The sequence below is a fragment of the Anser anser genome (genome assembly GCF_964211835.1).
Source record: "Anser anser genome assembly, chromosome: 9".
NCBI classification, from domain to species: domain Eukaryota; kingdom Metazoa; phylum Chordata; class Aves; order Anseriformes; family Anatidae; genus Anser; species Anser anser.
The window spans coordinates 13,502,031-13,520,730 of NC_139729.1; the positions used below are offsets into that span (position 1 = coordinate 13,502,031).

Below are 18,700 nucleotides of genomic sequence, written 5' to 3' on the forward strand. Positions count from 1 at the left end.
AGTTGCTCAATGACAAGATCTTTAAGCAGTTCTGGATGCACAGGGGGATACACAACCCTTTGAGGTATATGCCATAAGAATATATGCCTTCTGCTTAGCAAAATTGCCACCTGTCTGCTCTGTCAAGGCATGGAGACATACTGGGTATCGTATGAGGGCAGGGGGAGAGCCCAGCTCAAAGTGACACCTGAGCTGTTTTGGCAAAGCACTAGAAGGATACTGGTACATGTGGACACAAGTGCCTGAATGGAGGAGTTTCTCCCAGGCACCAATCGCTTACTCCTCTGGAAAAGGTTTTCTGGTTCTTAGTGTCATGAATTGTATCCTGTCTGGTAGCTCTTCAAGGCTAGCTAGGAAAAGACCTGCTGGGAGAGACTTTTTCTTGATGGCACAGACCAAGTGCTTGGTGGCTGCCCACCTTGCATGCGTCTGGTCATCCCACATGTGATCTTCCACCAGGAGGCTGGGCACTGGGAATCCTTCTGGCTCCTTGGAGAAGCAGGTGCCCAGGCCTTATCACAAGCAGTCCATATGTCTGAGGTTAAAAAGACAGATTCAAACCCCTTCAAGACCAGTGAAGGACTTCCCACTGATTGGGTCTGGGTTCAAACCGTGCAAAGGAAGAGACCCAGTATGGGGAGCTGTAACATCAGTAATCTGGAGCTGGCGTAATTATGCCCTGCAGAGTATCCCAACCCTCACCACAATGATGCATCAGTAACCCTTGTGCTCCTTATCCAAGTTACTTAAACTTATTTGACTTTATGCCTGGAGATGTAATGTCAAAACAAAAACCCTGCATGCCTTGGACTATAATCCTTTCTCATTTAGTCTGCAGCAATTCCAAGAACAAAAACCACAAAGAGACAAACAAGGGAGCCCATATAAACATGTGTAAAAAGGATATTTAGACATACACACCAGGGTTAAAATGTTTAGCTTGTCCCAAGTTGACAAAAATCCATGTAATGGCAATTTTTTTGGTGTTCATCCTCTTATCTGAAAGCTGCAGTTCATATATGGAATAGGCTGTGTGTTTTCATATCTTTTAGCTGATCAAGGAGGATGGGACTGTAGATTATGTCTGCAGTTGCGAATGCCCAGTGTCACAAACATTTGCAATGAGCTGTACTTTGTGGCTTGGCTTGCGTCCGCTTAGAATCATGGAAATGAAGGCAATGCACTTTGTTTCTTGCTGGATTTGGGGGAATCACTAGTTTATGCCACATCTTATGGGGTGGGAAGCACATGTGGGTGCTGAACAAAGCCCCAGCCAGATCATGGGCAGGTTGTGAAGGAGTCTGTGATTGCAAGGGATGCACACAGGCTACCAGAGACAAGGGGTTGTCCTGCTGGCTTTTGATAAGAAGGCAGCAGTGAATTGCTATGAATACACAGGGTGAAGCTGAGGGTTGTCCCATTCCTACTCTCGTGGGGGTCACAATTACCGCAACTGGTGAGTGATTACGTGAGCTCTCCACCCACCTGGACATGGTCATGGGGGGCCAGGTACAGGGCAGGGCTTGACCTCCTCTGTGGCATCTTCTAACTTCCTCCCCATCTCACTGTGCTCTTTCCAGATTGGCAATGTGGTCCTCATCATCTTTGTCAGCTACTTTGGCAGCCGAGTTCACCGCCCAAGGGTGATCGGAGCCGGGGGGCTGCTGCTGGCTCTGGGAGCGTTCCTGGTGACCCTTCCCCATTTCCTCTCAGATCCCTACGAATACACCACCATTAGCACTGGTAAGTGCCCGCACCCTTCCATGGGGAGGCAGGATATCAGGAGAAAACAGAGGTGAGGAGCTTCCTCTGCTTCAGCTGTGGCCACCTGTGTAGCGCAGCAGAGAGGGTGAGTTGGGGAGGCCTCTCCTTACACCAGTACACAGAGTAGTGGCATCAACCAAGGGCCAACATTTCTCCTGGGTCTTGAAGTAGAGATGTACAATGTGAGTGTCCTCCTCCAGGACACTCCAGTGCTGTGCTCTGCCAGGTTTCATGTGACCCACTCAGAGGCCCTGCTCCTCTGCTCCTTGTTTCTTCCCAACAAGTCTGATAGATGTGTAGGACATCTGAAGTGCTTAGTTGTTTGAGGGCCAACAACCTCGCAAGACCAAAATATGAAGCACAAACACTGGATGTAGCAATCTGTTGCATCATTCTGGGTGGTGACTACATTTCAAACCTGCCCTTCTTACCTGCAAGAGTCAAAAAAAGGCAATCAGTGAAGAGGCAACCTTTAATGCAAGTGAAGGTGCCCATTTCTATCATCCACTTCATCTTTTACCTTCACCTCAGCCTCCGCAAGGCTCTATGGTTGCTGAGTCTTGCCCTTCTGGGAGCCTGCCCCATCACAAATCCATCTCCAGTGTCTCTGGGCTGGGTTTCCCGTGCCTCCTCCAAAAGTGTGGTATCCACCCCACACAGAACTTAAACACAGTGCTTGGAGGGAAAGGCTTAAGGCAGAGTTTTACTATTTTAAGCCCAACTTCAGTATAGATTTGCAACCTCTTCTGAATGTGATAATTACATGTGGGATCCCTTCTGCCTCTTCTGGACATGTTGTTTGAGCCACAGTTCCAGGTTATGAGTGTTTTGGTCATTGTGAAGTATCCAAATTCCCCAAAGATGCTCCTGAAGGCCTCCAGAGGGAGCATCTCCCTGCCTGAGTCCGTGGGCTGTCCACAGGCTGCCAAGGCACGGCTCCCTCCCAAGGAGATGAGAGCCCCCGGACAGGCATCATGGACATGCCACCCCCAGGAACATTTGTAAAGAGCCTCTGCATTGAGTAAGAGAAGTGTATCTTTCAGTGTGGACACTATAAAATAGTTATACTGGAAAACTAATTATTTACCTTGTTTAATATGATGTTTTTACCATACTTCTCTCCTGGCTATGCTCACCCTCCTCTCTCCAGATCTCTAAGTGTGTCACATCCCTGGTTTTTGCATGGGTGCTGATGTCCTCCCAGCCTGCTCCTGAGCGTGCTGGAAACAGGTTTGCTCTCTGTGGCATCAGAAGAGTCCCAGCCACAGCTCTGAAGCTGCAATGCTTGCTGGTGGTGACGGCATCATCACTAATGACTACCCAAAGATCCAGGGAGAGAGTGTGAAAGTGGTGATGAGCAGAGGGAGCTAGCTGCTGGTGGGGCAGCAGACAGGGGCAGGAGCCCTGGGATTCAGGCGATGCTGGGTCTGCTGCTTATGTCCCCTGCAAGTGCAGACAAATTGCTTCCCTTCTGCTTTCTGGGGGCAATGGTGCATTTCCTGGGGGTGCCCAGAGGCTCTGCAGTGCCTTGAGGTTTCCTGAAAGCTGAGCTGGGTTCGTACCAGAAGTCTCGGTCACATCGGTCTTATCTACTCGAGATAATAATAGCTACGGCATGTGGTCAGTCTTCACATGCTTCGAGGGCAGAGGAATTTATCTGGCTGACATGAAGGCTTGAAAGAACAATGCTGATGTGTGTGCGGCCTGGTTCTCGCCTGCGATCAGGGAGGCTGCTCCCGGTGGCTGCGGGTCGGGCCGCTGAGGGTGGCAGGGCCAGGGAGAAGAGAAACCCCCTGTTGCAGCCTTGTGGAGAGCCCAGGCCGAGGGCAGATGTGGCTCATGGGTCATCTGTAGGATCATTTTGGAAAGGAAGGCATCTTGGTCTTTGAGTCACAGAGGTATGGAAGCAGAAGCGAGGTTGTTGTCCTGCTGCTAAGCAGCATGTGGTTGACAGCATCTCCTGTCCCTGCTCTCACCAGTAAGCTTTGTGAGCCTAAGGAGGGCTACTGGTTTAACTGGGCAGGCTTGGGAACAAGCTGGTGTGCATGACGACAGCTCCTGTTTCAGAACGTAGCACTCAGAAGCGTTTACCTCACGTGCCAGGCTCTCCCCGGTCTTCCCAAAGTGACTTCAGCCCCTAGATCCCCAGGATGCCACCAAGCCTTAGGGCACTGCTTCTTCTGACATCTGAAAACCCGATGTCACCTCAGCTGTGTGCCAAGCTGCCCCATGCCTGTGCCGCTGAGGGGACGGCAGAGCTCACCTGCCAGATGCCTTCCCCTGGAAGGGCCTGGAGCCCCACGCTGTGTGTAGGCCCAGCGCCCAGGGAGCCTTGGCTCTGCCAGGGAGCTGCTTTGTGGCTGCAGGTGAGTTGCTCCCTTGGCTTTGGCCACAAATTTGCCGCAGCAGGAGGCATTCATGGTCTGTCTGCTCAGCACAATGGGATTCAAAGCACAGGGAACCTGCCCGCAGGTGCCCAGCCATCCCTGCTCCTCTGGGAGCGATGGGGGCCCTCATGCTCTGCTCTCCCAGACTGGGAAAGCTGGTGCCAGCAGAGCTGGTCTGTGCGCCGAGACACCACGAAGCGTGATTAAAGCTGATGGCCCAGCACAGGGCTGACAGAGCGCCGTGGGAATGTGCAAACCAGCCCCCTGCTGGCTCACAGCCGGCCCCCTGCGACTCGGGCTCGGAAGTCACCTAGCATCGGTCAGTTTGGAGAGCGGATCAGGAGCCACATACCAAGGTCTCTGACAGCCTAACAAAGGGGGCTGTAAGTTCATGAGTCAAGCTATGAACCCATCGGGAATCAGGGCAGGGCTGCTGTTTTTATTGTTATGCAAGCAAGTTGAAGCAGCACTTTGGTCCTGCCACGATGCCGTCCATGGCCAGTCTGTCAGTGCCCTCAGACACCCTGGTCTTGCTGGTGGGCAGATCCAACCCTCCCCATCCCAGTCTTGCAGCCCATGAAGATGTTCCAGTGCTGGCTGCAGTTTGCACTGCAGCCTTGAGGAGGGTGAAGACCCCATGAAGATGTCAGGGTCTGGCTTTGAACAGACATAGGCTGCTCCTGAGCACTGTGAACAACGAAGGTTGGGTGGGCAAGGTGTCCTGCTTCGGGCAGCCTGGCCACCCCACGGCGCATTGCTCCTGGTCCCATGGGGGAGCAAAGACCATCGACACTGAAAAACCAGTCCCGGATTAGGTTTGTCCTCATTAAACTTCTGCAGCTCTCACTGCTGCTGCAGTAAAATCTTTATTAGCTAAAGAGGCTCCTTCTGTCTGGCAGCACAGACCCTTCCGACAGCGCGGCTTTGAATGAACACACACCAGGATTTTTGTGGTGACCTACTATTAGGAATGTGCCACCGCACTATGCCAGTGAAAACCCCTAATCACCTGGCAAATATTTGTTTCTCTTTTGTTTCTGCTTGCTCAGAAGCATAGAAAATCCACAGTTATTATATTAACAAGAAAGATGTGATAGAAATGTTGAAACAATTACAAATAATAATAGTAATAAAGCCCGAATAGGAAGAGCTAACATGAGAAGAGCAGGGATTACTCTGTTTGCTCTGCAACACCGTCAGTTTGCATGCAAAGCAGGTTTTTCCATCGGCGAATATTTATACTTTCCCACCGACTCTGACACTGTCAGTCCAAGGGCTTTTGTCACTTGGCTGAGCCCAGCACTGCTGTGGCTTTGATGAAGAGCTTTTTATCCTCCGCTGACAGCTTGAATGTGACTCACTGGAGCTGGGCTACAGGGCCGACCTTTCTCCTCCGCAGTTGCAGCAGACAAGAGAAATGACTTTGCTTCCTTCTTTTCTTATCAGCCTGCCCTCAAGTCTGATAAAAATCACAGCTGGTCTCTTTGCTTCGCTGAGCTGAGTGCCCCAAAGGACGAGGAAGGGAGTGATAAGTGCTAACTAAAAGGGGTGATCCATCCAAAACCCAGCAGACAACAACATGCTCCTAGTTGGCAGGTTTGAGAGATTCCTGGTACCTACAAATGTAGTGCAGTGTCTGGAGCGTCCTGGCCAGGGCTGATGGGCAGAGGAGGAGGTGGGCTTCCACACCACGGCAGCAATGTTGTCACTCCTCCCGTCAGGCCACACGGTACCCAAGCAAGGCAAAACCAGCCATGCAGAAGAAGAATTAGGGATTTAGGGTCAGCCTGAGCGGGTTCCTTCACCCCGTGCCCCTGCAGCTGTGGCAGTGCAGGGGCTGGAGAAGGCAGGGAGAGTGCCCAGCTTTGTAATGCTCATCCTTTTCCATTCCAGGTAACAAGACCAAGGTCCAGGCTGAGCTCTGCTATGCAGAGAACAAGTTTGTGTGCCCAAATGCCACCCAGGATCCCCAGAAGGAGGCCAGCAGTGTGTGGGCAATGATGGTCGTTGCCCAGCTGTTGGCTGGAATTGGGACGGTTCCCATCCAGCCCTTTGGGATATCCTACGTAGATGATTTTGCAGAAGCAAACAATTCCCCGCTGTATGTTGGTAAGTGGAAGGACCATTGCTCTTATATCACTTTCACAGAATCACAGAATGGGTAGTTTTGGAAGAGACCTCTGAAGATCACCTAGTCCAACCACCCCACAGAGCAGGATCACCTAGAGCACCTTGCACGGGATGGCATCCAGGAGGGTTTTGAATGTCTCCAGGGAAGGAGACCACATCCTCTCTGGGCAACCTGTTCCAGGCTCTGTCACCTCACAGTAAAGTGTCCCCTTATATTGAGCTGGAACCTCCTGTGCTTTGGTTTGTGCCTGTTGCCTCTTGCCCTGTCTCTGGGCACAACTGAAAAGAGAATGGTTCCATCCTCTCTACACCTTCCCTCAGATTTTTATATACAGTGGGGAGGCCTCCCCTCAGTCTTCTCTTTTTCAGGCTAAACAGGCCCATTTCTCCCAGCCTGTCCTTGCACAACAGGAGCTCCAGTCCTCTAATCATCTTTGTAGCCCTCGTCTGAACTCGCTCCAGTAGTTCCATGTCCCTCTTGTATTGGGGAGCCCAGAACGGGACACAATCCTTCAGGTTTCCTTAAGGCCCTAGAGCTGAGCTGGAGAGGTGCTCATCTGGAGCAACCGTGGCCTCCAGGGCAGAGGCTGAGCACCCAGTGGGACTCGGATGAGCTCAGCCTCCGTGAAGGTGCTGGGCTGCCTCTCCCCTTGTTAGTCAGTTACTCCCTTTATGGTTATATTTATGGTGTGAGCGTGAGGAAGCCAAAGAATCAGGGCAAGGAGAAGATCATGCTTTAACTAGAGGTATGACAACCTGCAGGAGCAAATTAACACAGGTTTTGCAGCAATGTTGACATTTTTGCTATGGAATTGGCCAAGAGTCCCTGTCCAGTGCAGGCTCCCCAGCTCAGAAGGACTTCAGATCACAAGGAGATAGGTGCTGGCGTCCATGTTAAACTGCATTTTTTCCTCTGTGAATGCTGAGCCCAGCTGGGGCTGGTGTGCCTACGTGAGCTTTGAGCTTGGTTCACAAGTTTATTTAAAAACCTGATTCCTCCCGGTGATGAACAATGTCGTTAAAGCAGCCAAAGGTGTCAGAGTGATTTAGGAATCAAAAGCGGATGTTCCAAAATAAGGTAAGCACTTCAGGAGAAGGGAAAGCCCTTGGGATTAGACTCCCAAGGACTGGCTTTGGACAAGTGCTGAAGGGCTTGGCAGGGTCTCCAGACCCACCCAGGCATGCTTTGCTCCAGGCTCCTGCTGGAAAGGGCTGCTGCACCATGTGCAAGCTCTGGAGCAAGTTTCCCACATGGGTATTAGTTGTTTCTTGCAGCTCAAATATAGAAATGTCTACTGGCAAAAAGAGTTTTTTCTTTCTTTGTCCCCTTTTCTCAATAAGTGGTTCAGAAAAAGCCTTGGTAGTAAGAAAGGACAGTCAGAGTTCCCATTTGTAGGCGGTGCGTCCCTGCTGAGGACCACATGACCCCATTTTTTCTGCTCAGCACCTGCTAGGTGACATTTCCACGAAGGATCTGGTACACTGAGCTCTCACGGGGCTCAGGTGAGCAGTCACACAAAGCTGGGACTCTTCTGAAGTCCTGGCTGCCATCCCTTCCCGTGGATGAAGACGAGAGACTTGGTTCCTAGCGTACTGCAGCACAATGCATCCCTGTCTTGGAGAACTGGGCTGGTTTGGTCTTGCCTGCGTAGGTGGTCATTTTAGGGCCATGGGAATGTCCATGATGGGGGGTATGGCTCCTGTGCATCTAGGTTGCCTCAAAACAATATAAATACCATTGCTTGTTTTGTTATGTTTTAGGTCTCAGTGTCTTCCCATGAAAGGGGGGAACGCTAATTATGTATGAGGTTAAATTATTCTCTAAAGACCCTACCCTTAAACAACTAGGTTTATGCCATAGAAACAAATGAGCTGCCTTGCCTATTTGGGAAAAAAAAAAAAAAAAAAGTTAAAATTAGGAGCACAGCCTGAGGCACAGCAATGGGGCTAGGTGCTTTCATACCCAGCATGCTCATAAGCCCCAGACCAGTAAAATGCACAGAAATGGTTACTGAGTCTCAGGCAAATTGTTTCCTTTTGAATCAAGGAATTTCTTCCAGGAAGAAAACCTGAATATTTTCATTCTGAAGACTTTAAAAGGAAACATTTTGATCTTATGGGATGGGTCTAACTTATCTGGTTTTTGAACAGGAATATTTCAGCAGAACCAAGGGTGATTTTATGCTCTTTCTGCTCTCCCTGAATCAACATATTTCACCTCCCCTGATGTTTTGACCAAACATTTTTGCTCATTTCTAAAAGACCGAGATGATGGCTTTGCTTCCTGGGCCTTCTGTGGGAGATGAAGGTCTCCATCACCTGTGGAGCTCAGTGGACGTTTTATGAACTTTTTACGGATATTTCACAGGAGGACAGAGCCTTATTTGCAGTGCAGCTACTGTTACCTCCTCACTTTCTGCTCCTTTTTTCAGCCATCCTTTTTGCCATTGCGGTGTTCGGCCCTGCTTTTGGATACCTGTTGGGGTCTGTGGTGCTGCGGCTCTTCGTGGATATTGGAAGAGTTGACATTGGTGAGTATTTACCAAGTAGGGATGGTTTTCCTAAAAGCCCTCTGTGAATCAGAAGTCTGCTGTGAGAGATCCGGTGGCAGGAGCGCATGCCTTGCACTGGTGACCCACAAAACCTGCTTTCCTGGAAAGCCCTGACCTCGAATAGACCGCCCAAGTGCACTTCTCTGCTCCATCTCCCTGTGAGAAAGGCTACAGCTGGACCTGAGGTCACCACGGGAGCAGTGTCCTGCAGTGTGGACATCTCAATGTCCAGCTCACCGCGTTGGTCATTGCCGCCCACCGCTTCCATGCTGAGGAAGCGCTGCACTGCCCTGGCACAGTGCTGGAGAGGAGCAGGAACATCTGAGGCATCCAGGGAGGGAGAAGACAACCATGGGGCAGCCATTGCCCTGCGCGTGCATGGGGAGGCTCGAATCTGCTCAGCCTCCTCCCCACCACCCGTCACCAGCATCCACAGAGATGGAACCAGGTCAGCGCCACCGGAGGGCTTATTTTCTTTATCTGCGACGTGTGCTTGTTATTCCTGGTAACTTAATCACTAAAGAATTCTCCCCAGCTCCACCATTAATGTGGCTTTTCCTGTGTTCCTCTGAGAGATCAGAGCCCGCCTGACATTCTTGTCTGGTGCCTGATAAGAATAATAAATGAACCTGAGGCAGGAAACGGCAAAAAGCCTTGGCTCGCTCCCTGCGGCGGCAGACCGATTTAGCATCCCGTGCCCAGTCGCTCCATGATGACGTCCAGGCCCGGAGCAGATCAGTGCTGTTTGGGGAAGCGGGGCGATTGTTTCGGTGGGGCGTGGGACCCCTCGTGCCACACCCGGCACTATTCCTGACAGTTGTTCCTCTCCCACCCACGATGTGCCGATGATGGGGAGATGTGCTCGCCATGCCAAGCCAAGCAATCCTTCGACCTCCCGCCAGCGATGCTGGCCCAGCCGGATGATGTCCACATCGGGGATGGAGCGGTGTTTGTCTCCTCTTTTTTCCGGACAAAGGGTGTGAGCACCCGGAGTTTTGTCCACTCGGAAACCACGATCATTAAAAATACTCTTCTGCCAGCGCAGGGCTCTGCATGTAGAGAGTTACCAAGCCTGGAACAATGGGAGAGATGATTCCAGGAAAGCAGCTATGCCCTTTCCCGGTCCCCATCTCACCTGGGCAGCCCCAGCAGATAATGTGGCCCAATCCCAACTGTGCGCCCGGGCAGAGGAGGATGGAGCCAGGGCCCCATAATCACCAGCTGGCCGGAATACCTGAACCTGTGCCATCAGTATGCTTCAATGCTGACTACGTGCATCCTGTGGGCACTGGGGAGGCTCCATGTTGTTTAGGTGGGGGCTGGTGGGGTTGGCTTCTGGCTGCGGGAAGAGAAGGAAGTCGACCACAGTCGACCATGGAGTGGAGGGACCCGCACCCAGGGCTTATCTTGATACGAGAGCTGGTGCAAGCTCTCATGTCCCTCCATTTGCCACACCAGCGAGGAGACCCTTGGGGTGCACCCGCATGTCTTTGTGCTCTACCGGTCCATATTTGCATGGCCATGGGTATTTGCCCCTTTCGCCATTAGACACGTAGAGGCAAAGCTCTGATGATGAGTCTTTGTGTCTTGCAGCAACGGTGGCCTTGACACCAAAGGACCAGCGGTGGATCGGGGCCTGGTGGCTAGGGCTGCTGATCTCCTCCGGCTGCTTGGTGCTTACGTCCATTCCCTACTTCTTTTTCCCTCGGTACATGCTGAAAGGAGAGGTAAGACCCCACCCTGGGGCAGGGCAATGTCTTCTCGGGGTTCCTGCATGCAGTCCACCTTGGTAGGGATCTGTTCTCGGTGACTTGACCCTCCTGGGCTGTCTGACCTGCTTCTCCGCCTGTCTGCTGCCAATGGCCATATCTCAACACTGCACTGCAACACCTTCTGCAAGGTCACTCTCACTGTTTGAAACACGGGCTTTTTTCTTTGGAAAAAAATGTGGCAGAGAAAAGTTTCCCATTAAAACAAATAAAAAAGGTAGAAAGCTATTGAAACATTCCACTTCAGTGTTTTCAAAGCCAAGCCCCACAAGTTAAGCCTCAAAAAATAGTTTTTTGGTTTTGTTTTTTTTTTTTTTTTGGAACTTGTGTAATCATCAGTTCTTTAAAGGTCAAAATGAAACCCCAAATATTTCAGGATTACAGTCTGAGGACCCATCAGACTAGAACTGGCCTGTCTCCAACTTCCATTTCCAGACTTTTTGCAGAATTTAAGAAGTGATATCTTCCCTTTCATCAGGCTTCAACGTTTTCCACGCTCTTAAAAAGTCCCCAAGCATTTGTCTTGCAGCTCTACTCAAGGGCTGCAGTGATTTTTGGAGGTAACTCACTCCTCTGCTGCAATGGGCAGGAAAACTATCGGTCTTAGCAGTGGGTCAAAGGCGTCTGTGATGGACTCGCTGCGCACCGGGACAGCGCTCACCAGGCACCTGTGCTCCTCTCTCAAGGCAGGATGCTCTTCTCTCCCCTCCCAGGACCCCAACTCGGAGGCTGGCATGCTGAGGAAGATGGAGAAGAGAGGGCTCGAAGAAACCTCCCTGCTGGAATTTATAAAGAGTAAAGTGTTGGCACTTAGAGGCGAGGGTGAATGGGCAGGGTCCACCACATCACATTTTCATGCTTATCTCCACTGCGCTGGGTGGAGATGCCAGCTCAGGCACCTCCAGGGTTGCGGAGTCCTTCCCTAAGGACTACTGGGGGTTGGACGCTGCCTCCCTCTTGCTAAAAGTCACCAGCGCTGAGGGACCATTTAATGACTTTTCTTAGGCCCACAATGACTTCTTTACAGCTGAATTCACCCCTTCCCTCCCTCCCCAGCCACTGCAGTCACTTCCCGCGACTGTCAGCTCCCTCTTCTCTGTTTCCCTGGGCTTTGATGGATGGCAGCCAGGGTTGTCCTGGCTGGGCAGGGGGATACAATCCCTGCTCTTTCATCTGCTTGCGCCACCCAGGGATACGGCCCCTGCTTCAGAAAAATAAATGCACTGGGGCTACTAAGTGCTCAGGGGCTTGTGGGTTTGGAAAGCATGGCAGGAAGGGCAGTGGGCAGAGCTGGCCCTCATCCTCCCATCTCAGGGCAGTTTGGCCATGGTCCTGCCAGCTGCCCGGCCAAATCAGGGTGTCTCCCCTTCAATTTTCTCATCTTCTTACACATCCCCTGTTTAGCCCACTGGGAATAGTCTGAAGGTGGGATATTTGGCAGTATGAATTGCTGATATCAGGACCACATTGTTAAAATACATTTCTCCTGCTGTTTCCCTGCAGGATTCCCAAAGGTCTTCCTCAAGCTGCTCCTCAACCCCCTCTTCATCCTCCTAGTGCTTGCTCAGTGCAGCTTCTCCTCGGTCATCGCAGGTCTCGCCACCTTCCTCAACAAGTTCCTCGAGAAGCAGTACGGTGCCACCTCCTCGTATGCCAACTTTCTCATAGGTGAGCAGGGGCTGGCTATGTTCGTTCACTTGCTCCTGAGGGTCAGAACAGCTCTTGTTGGAAATGTGCAGCCCTGCTACACAGTTGAAGCAGGTCTGGATCACTCTGATGGTGAAAGAAGCTGGCAAAAAGCAAGTGATTTCACACCAAAGTTGCATCTTCAGACTCCTGAGGATGCAGTGTCTCATAGGTGCCAACTGCCTTGGGTTTGGGTCTGTCCCGGATAACAGTGGAGTCTGTGGATTCTCCCAACCACCATGAGCGCCTCAAAGCCACCACTTCCACCCCTTGCCAGCAGAGAGGAGCTTGGCAGGCAGGACCCCTGGATGATGCCTTTGTTCCTCTGCAGGAGCTGTGAACCTGCCTGCAGCAGCACTCGGGATGCTCTTAGGAGGAATCGTCATGAAACGCTTTGCCTTCTCCCTCCGAGCCATCCCCCGGTTCTCTGTGGTGGTGCTCGTTTTCTCCATCCTCATCTGCCTGCCCATTTTCTTCATGGGCTGCTCCACGGTGCACATCGATGGCATCTACCCCTCCAGGTATCGCAGGGTTGTTTCCAGCTCTGTATTCCTCCCTTCTCCAGCTCTTGACCTGATTATCTGTGGGGTGGGATACATGTAGATGGAGGCCAAAAGGTGGTAGACATCACCTCCTCCTGAATCCTGCTGCCTGGAGGAGATCTAAGCACTATGCAGCACAGAAAGTTTGGGAGGGCATTTATTCCTGATTGTTCTGTACCAAACAAACAGGGTATATTTTTTCATTCTAACCCTGTATTTCCAGGGGGAAATTAGAAGTGTTAGTGACCGTGTCCACAAGGAGCACACTCCATTCCATCATCACCTTTCTGCTTGCCTGGGTGGAAACTTCTGGCTCTCGCCACATCTTTTTACTTACTGAAACAACGTTTAGACTCCAGCCCAGGCTTGCTGTCAAGTACATTGTACACAGGCCATTTCTCAATGCACTGCCAGCATATCAGCAAGGGGCTTTCGGACATGTTTCCCTTTGCCAGAGATAAGCCTCCTGTCTCACGGTATGGTGGAGAGGTGAGGGGCAGGGCAGTTCCCGCACTTCTCCCCTTGCGCACTTAAAAACCACTCAAATAACAACAGTGAAGCAAAAAAAAACAGTGCTCTGCAAACAAACTCACACATGAACTGCAAGTTTCTATTTTGCGCTGAGGTGTGTGCTGTTAATGTAACAGTGTGTATACTGCTAATTAACAGTACACCGGCATATACTGTTAATTCAGGAGCATACAAAAATCCGCCGAGGCACTGGCATCCCAGCTTTTTGTGAGCGAGCAAGGCTTTGAACCCTCAGCTCAGGATCAGGTGCTACATGTGCTAAATTTTGGAAGGCACCTTGGCCTCACAGCACTCACCTCTTGCTGCCAGCGTCAGCCCCTCTGGGACACACCAGTGCTTACGGGGTTTGCAGGTGGAATGGGGAGCTGGTGGAGGGGCTTGCATGAAAAAAAGGAGGCTGGAGGAAGGCAGGGATTTGTCTCACATTTACAGCCAGTGTCCTTAGCTCACAGACCTAGCTCAGCCCTTGCTTTTTCTGCAGTCCTCTGTAGCACATGGGATGGGAGAGACGAGGCTGTAGGGTTTGGGGAGCTTGAGGTGGATCCTTCAACCTCTAGCAGCTCCTGAAATTGCAGAGATGCTGGTGTCTACACAGGGAGAGTCAGTCCACGAGTGGCACGGGGCTGCTTGGGAAAGCCTGTGATGGAGTTGTCCGTGCTCCCACTTGCAGCAGCTGCCTTGTGCTGGCTGGAAAGGAGTTAGGAACACAAAACTGTTGCCTAACACACCCGAGGGGGTTGTCTCCTTGGGCGTCGCATCCAAGCAGACCCTTCCTTCTCATCAGGGACTTTGCTAGAGGCTCACTTCCCGACAACAGCTGGGTTCTCCACTTCTCATAGTCCCAGCTTTGACATCTCCACTCCACCCCCCCCACACACCTCTCCATCTGCAACACCTGCAAGAGTCCAGTTCAGCATGCAGGCTGCTCTGACCACTTGTAGCTGTGGCCTCGTATCACGGCAGAAACATCCCCCCCCCTTGCAACAGCAGCAATGCTTAAGCATGAAACCCCCTCTCCCCTTGAGCTCCAGCTTGCTGGGAGTTAGGTGACTATGCCCACCATCCCCAAGGAAGGGTCAGGCAGACCGTGCCGCTCCAGCAGGTGAAACCCCTGGGGCCGGGAGGCAAGACAGAACAGATAATTTAGTTTGTCCTCTTGCCTTTCACACTGTCATCAGGTTTGTTTGGAAGTGAGCCCGCTTCCAGTTGCTATCTGGATGGCGTTTCCAGCTGAGGCTCCTTGCACATCTGTTTGCGTGGTTTTGGATGAAGCCCAGAAAGCATTTCTCCAGGCATTTGCTGATTAGTTTTCAGCTGGGGGGAAAAAAAAATTAAAAAAAAATGTGAGCACTTGTTTGCAGACATAACATAATTATGGACTGCTAAGTTCACTGTACACTGCAGAGGTACCTGCAGGGGATCAGGATCTGGCACAAGGCCAGCCTGCTGCTGGCAGCCTCCCAGCGCACATAGGAACAGGGAAACTGGTTAGCTAGTAAGAGGTCTGAGGAGATGTTTTTTTGTTTTGTTTTGTTTTTCCTCCTGTCCTATTTCTTCATTTTATTTATTTTTATTTATTTTCTCCTTTTTGGCAGAACATCGAGTTCCCAGCCACAGGTTAAGGCGCCGAGTGGGTGCCACTGCTCCGAGCACATCTTTCACCCGGTGTGCGGGGAAAACAATGTGGAGTACATCTCACCCTGCTTTGCTGGCTGCACCAACAGCAGCACTAATTCCTCTGCTCCCAAACAGGTGGTGAGTAGTGGTACGGGAGCGTGGCCACCAAGCCAAGCCATTGTGTCCATGCCAAGATCCAGAGCGTTTCCAGGTTTCAGTTTTGGCAAGGTGGAGTGCACTTTGCTTGCTGGTCACAGCAGAGGCTACTGCAATGTTGTAGGAACTTGGACGTAGTAATGTGGTAGAGTTGTTTGGAGGGAGCTCTGTGTCTACCTGGAGGGCTGGACTCCTGAAAAGTTGTGATGGAGAAGACCAACTTCCCTTTCGCTGTTAAAGGGCTGGCTGGAGAGCACGAGCACTGCCAGCATGCCATTTTCCTAACAATTTAACATTCCGAACAAGTCGCCCATAAAACACCTCCAATTAGAGCAAAAAGTCCAGTGCCTGCAGGCATGTGATGTTCACACTGAGCATTCCTCGGTGCTCAGAGCAGCAGTTGTGCCAACCTTCCCATTGAGCAGGGCGGCCCTGCTCAGGGAATGGCTGGAAAGCCCTGGAATGGCTGGAAAGCCCTGGCCGTCTGCTGGGACAAATGGGAAACAGCGGCACGTCCCCTTGCAGGAGGCCGGGATGCTCAACAGGATGCTGTGGCCATGCCTTAAAATCAAAGCTGATGCTCTCATCGCTCTTATGCAAAGTGATGTGGTCTGGTGCATTGCTTGACTTTGGGAGTTTTACGTGTTTTTGTTGTTTTTCTTAAAATGTTTCCAACAGACCTACAGGAACTGTTCCCAGATCTCTGCCGGGAATGGGCTGTCCTCCGCCAAGACCGGCTCCTGTCCCCTCAGTTGCTCCCACATGCTCCTTCCTGCCATCTTCCTCATCTCCTTCGCCGCCCTGGTAGCCTGCCTGTCCCACAACCCCCTCTACATGATGGTTTTACGGTGAGCAATGGACAGGGGGGCCTGCAGAGTAATATGTTTGAGCTGCGTAAATGTCTGAGAAGGAGAAGGGTGCTTTTTCACCAACTGACCAAGTTTTGCAGGTTTCTCTGCTCATCAGAAACTTGCCGATCAGTGTCTGCAGGAAGCGGGAACCCCCTTGTTTTAATGCTTTGAGTGCTCCTGCAGAGAGACCCCCCCACTCTCCTCCACCACCCCTGGAAATCAGGGCAATTTCCTAAAAACCAGAGTGTTTCCTATTTCAGCAAGGCTGTTCCTTGAGTTTGATGTACTGGGAGAACAAAGCAGAGCATTCCTTAAAAACAAAACACTATGCTTCATCACCTTGAATTTTCAACCCACACCCCCTGCTCCCCCCCCCAGTTTCCCAGCAGACCTCCCTGGTGCAAACCTGAGCTCACCCCACCACCCCAGGGTGCCTCCGCTCCCCCTCCCCAGATGGAGGAACTGAGGAGGAACTGGCTTCATGGCTAAACCTGGCAGCGAAACCAGGAGAGCTGAGCCACCACTGCCACCAGCTCTGACCTCCTGTGGCTTCTCCCCTGCAGGGTGGTGAACCAGGAGGAGAAGTCATTTGCCATTGGAGTTCAGTTCTTGCTAATGAGGCTGCTAGGTGAGTGTCCATCTCCTAATGAGACTGAGGGAGGGCAGCAAGGTGCTCAGAGGCTTGCTGGAGCCCCAGGAGATGTTGAATCTCCACGGGGACAGAGAGTAAAGCACACAAGCAAGGCAGCGCAGGCAGCCTAACTCGGTTCCCTCCTCTCCAAAGCCTGGTTGCCGGCTCCGGCCATGTTTGGTGCCCTCATCGACTCCTCCTGCATCTACTGGCAGAAACAGTGCTCTCAGCGCCGCTTCTGCGCCTACTACAACAATGACTTCCTACGCAACAGGTACCTGTCCCCAGCCCCGGTACCTGGGGTTGCCACGGAACAGTCCCTCAAGCTGGCACTGCTCCACGCACAGCTGGGGGGCCACCTCCGGATAGGACATCTCCATCTTCTTCTCTTAACAGATACCTGGGGCTGCAGGTGGGGTACAAAGTGGTGGGCACCGTGCTCCTCGCCCTCATCGGCTGGAAAGTGAAGAGAAGCAAGGAGTACAATGTACAGGAGAAGGCAGCGGGACTGGTGTAGCCCACCCAAGGACTGACTCTGCACCTCCCGTCCTCACCACTACTACCATGTCTTTTGGGGAGTTTTGGTGGGGTTTTTTGTTGTTTTGTAAGGGAGCAACTTCACGATAGCAGCTCTGAACTCCTCTCACGACACACACGGCAGCCGGTGACCAGCCCGTGGCAATGGCATCTCTGTGCTCCCGGCAAGGGCTGGTCCTCGCCAGTCCCATCTTGGCTGCCGACCTGGGACACATCGTGAAACAGCTCCTCCCAGGCTCTTGATCCAAGTCTCACCCATCGCTTCAGGCTCCCCAGGGAGCAGGAGGTAGATGGGACTGGAGCGCAGCCCTATCCTGTATACCCAGAGATGTCAGCAGTAGTCCTGGCCCTGCTCCACTGTGACTTTTCCAGCCAGGTGATTCCCCCTGGCAAGGACAGGAGCAGGGTGAATGGTTGCCAAGTCCTGGGGGCTTCCCTGTCTGCCCCTGCCCACCCCTCTTGCACAGGTCAGCGTGGACACGCACACGCATTGTGAAAAGACGTCACTTGCGGTCTACTACAGAACATTTTGGGGGTGGGTTTGGTTATTGTGTTGTGTTTTGTTTGGTTTGGTTTTGTTTTTTAATAAAGGTCACTTTTCCAACTGCAGTGGTTTGTTGATCGCCCCCACCCTGCCCAGAGCCATCCCCAGGGACAGGCAAGGGATGGCACTCAGCTGCTGCCAAGATGATGGGGTGGAGCTGGGACTTGGTGAAGGGGAACTGCAGTGGAGCCAGGACAGGGGATGGAGCTGGGACAGGAAATGGAGCTGGGATGGGGGAATGGAGCTGGGCATAGGAGATGAAGCCACCATGGGGGATGGAGCTGGGCTGGAAGCGGGGAAGCTACCTTTGGTCATGAGACTGCCAAAGGGCAGGGACGAGGAGAGATGGAGCCAAGATGGGGGCTTCAGCACAGTAGGGAACCTTGGGGGATGCTCACTCCCTGCTGCGTGAGATCAAGGCAGGGCACTCCTGGGCTTTACTGCCACCAAACCACATGAACTTGTCACACGTGCAAAACAGAATCCTGTTTGTTTGTTTGTTTGTTTTTCCCATGCATAAAGATCTACTGGTTTGAGATGAAGGGAAGACATGGGTTGGGAAGGAAATCTTCCCAAACTGCTCTCCAGGCACGACAGGGTGGTTCCTGCTGCTCCCAACATGGTGGAGGCATGAGGGATGGCTTTGACTTTGGAACTCTCCTGCCTTGGGGACAGCTGCAGCTGGGGAAGATACCCCCAAACTTGCTGGCTGTCTCTGGATCCTGTGAGCCAGCAAAGCTGTTGCTTGATCCAACGTATAGGGCTGAGCGCTCGTTCTGCTGCAGTGGGTCACTTTGTTAGCACCGCTGGGAGAAGAATCGCTCCTTATTTCTGGAGGCTCCCACCCCGCTTTCACTAGGGTGGAAAAAACAATAGTAGTTCTTGTCTCCATTTTCTGAACGGGGCGTTTCAGTACCCTGATTGGAGATAGGCTTTCTAGCCTTCAGTTAAGCCAGGGGGAAGGTGGTGTGTTCCATAAAGCTTGAAGAAGAAAGATCTTGGC

At 52.0% G+C, this 18,700-nt stretch overlaps 1 protein-coding gene across 1 annotated transcript in view; it reads left to right on the forward strand.

The window, feature by feature from the left end:
* SLCO2A1 (solute carrier organic anion transporter family member 2A1) overlaps nucleotides 1-17,761 on the forward strand; it is a 29,554-nt gene extending 11,793 nt beyond the window's left edge. Inside the window, exons 3-14 of the mRNA XM_083847776.1 lie at nucleotides 1,581-1,743; nucleotides 6,045-6,260; nucleotides 8,714-8,812; nucleotides 10,427-10,560; nucleotides 11,316-11,397; nucleotides 12,106-12,270; nucleotides 12,620-12,809; nucleotides 14,957-15,116; nucleotides 15,813-15,982; nucleotides 16,549-16,613; nucleotides 16,770-16,890; nucleotides 17,013-17,761. Of these exons, the coding sequence (XP_083703902.1) occupies nucleotides 1,581-1,743; nucleotides 6,045-6,260; nucleotides 8,714-8,812; nucleotides 10,427-10,560; nucleotides 11,316-11,397; nucleotides 12,106-12,270; nucleotides 12,620-12,809; nucleotides 14,957-15,116; nucleotides 15,813-15,982; nucleotides 16,549-16,613; nucleotides 16,770-16,890; nucleotides 17,013-17,133 (1,686 nt within the window). The 3' untranslated portion in view covers nucleotides 17,134-17,761. The remainder of the gene's footprint in view (nucleotides 1-1,580; nucleotides 1,744-6,044; nucleotides 6,261-8,713; nucleotides 8,813-10,426; nucleotides 10,561-11,315; nucleotides 11,398-12,105; nucleotides 12,271-12,619; nucleotides 12,810-14,956; nucleotides 15,117-15,812; nucleotides 15,983-16,548; nucleotides 16,614-16,769; nucleotides 16,891-17,012) is intronic.
* The last annotated feature ends 939 nt before the right edge of the window (nucleotides 17,762-18,700 follow it).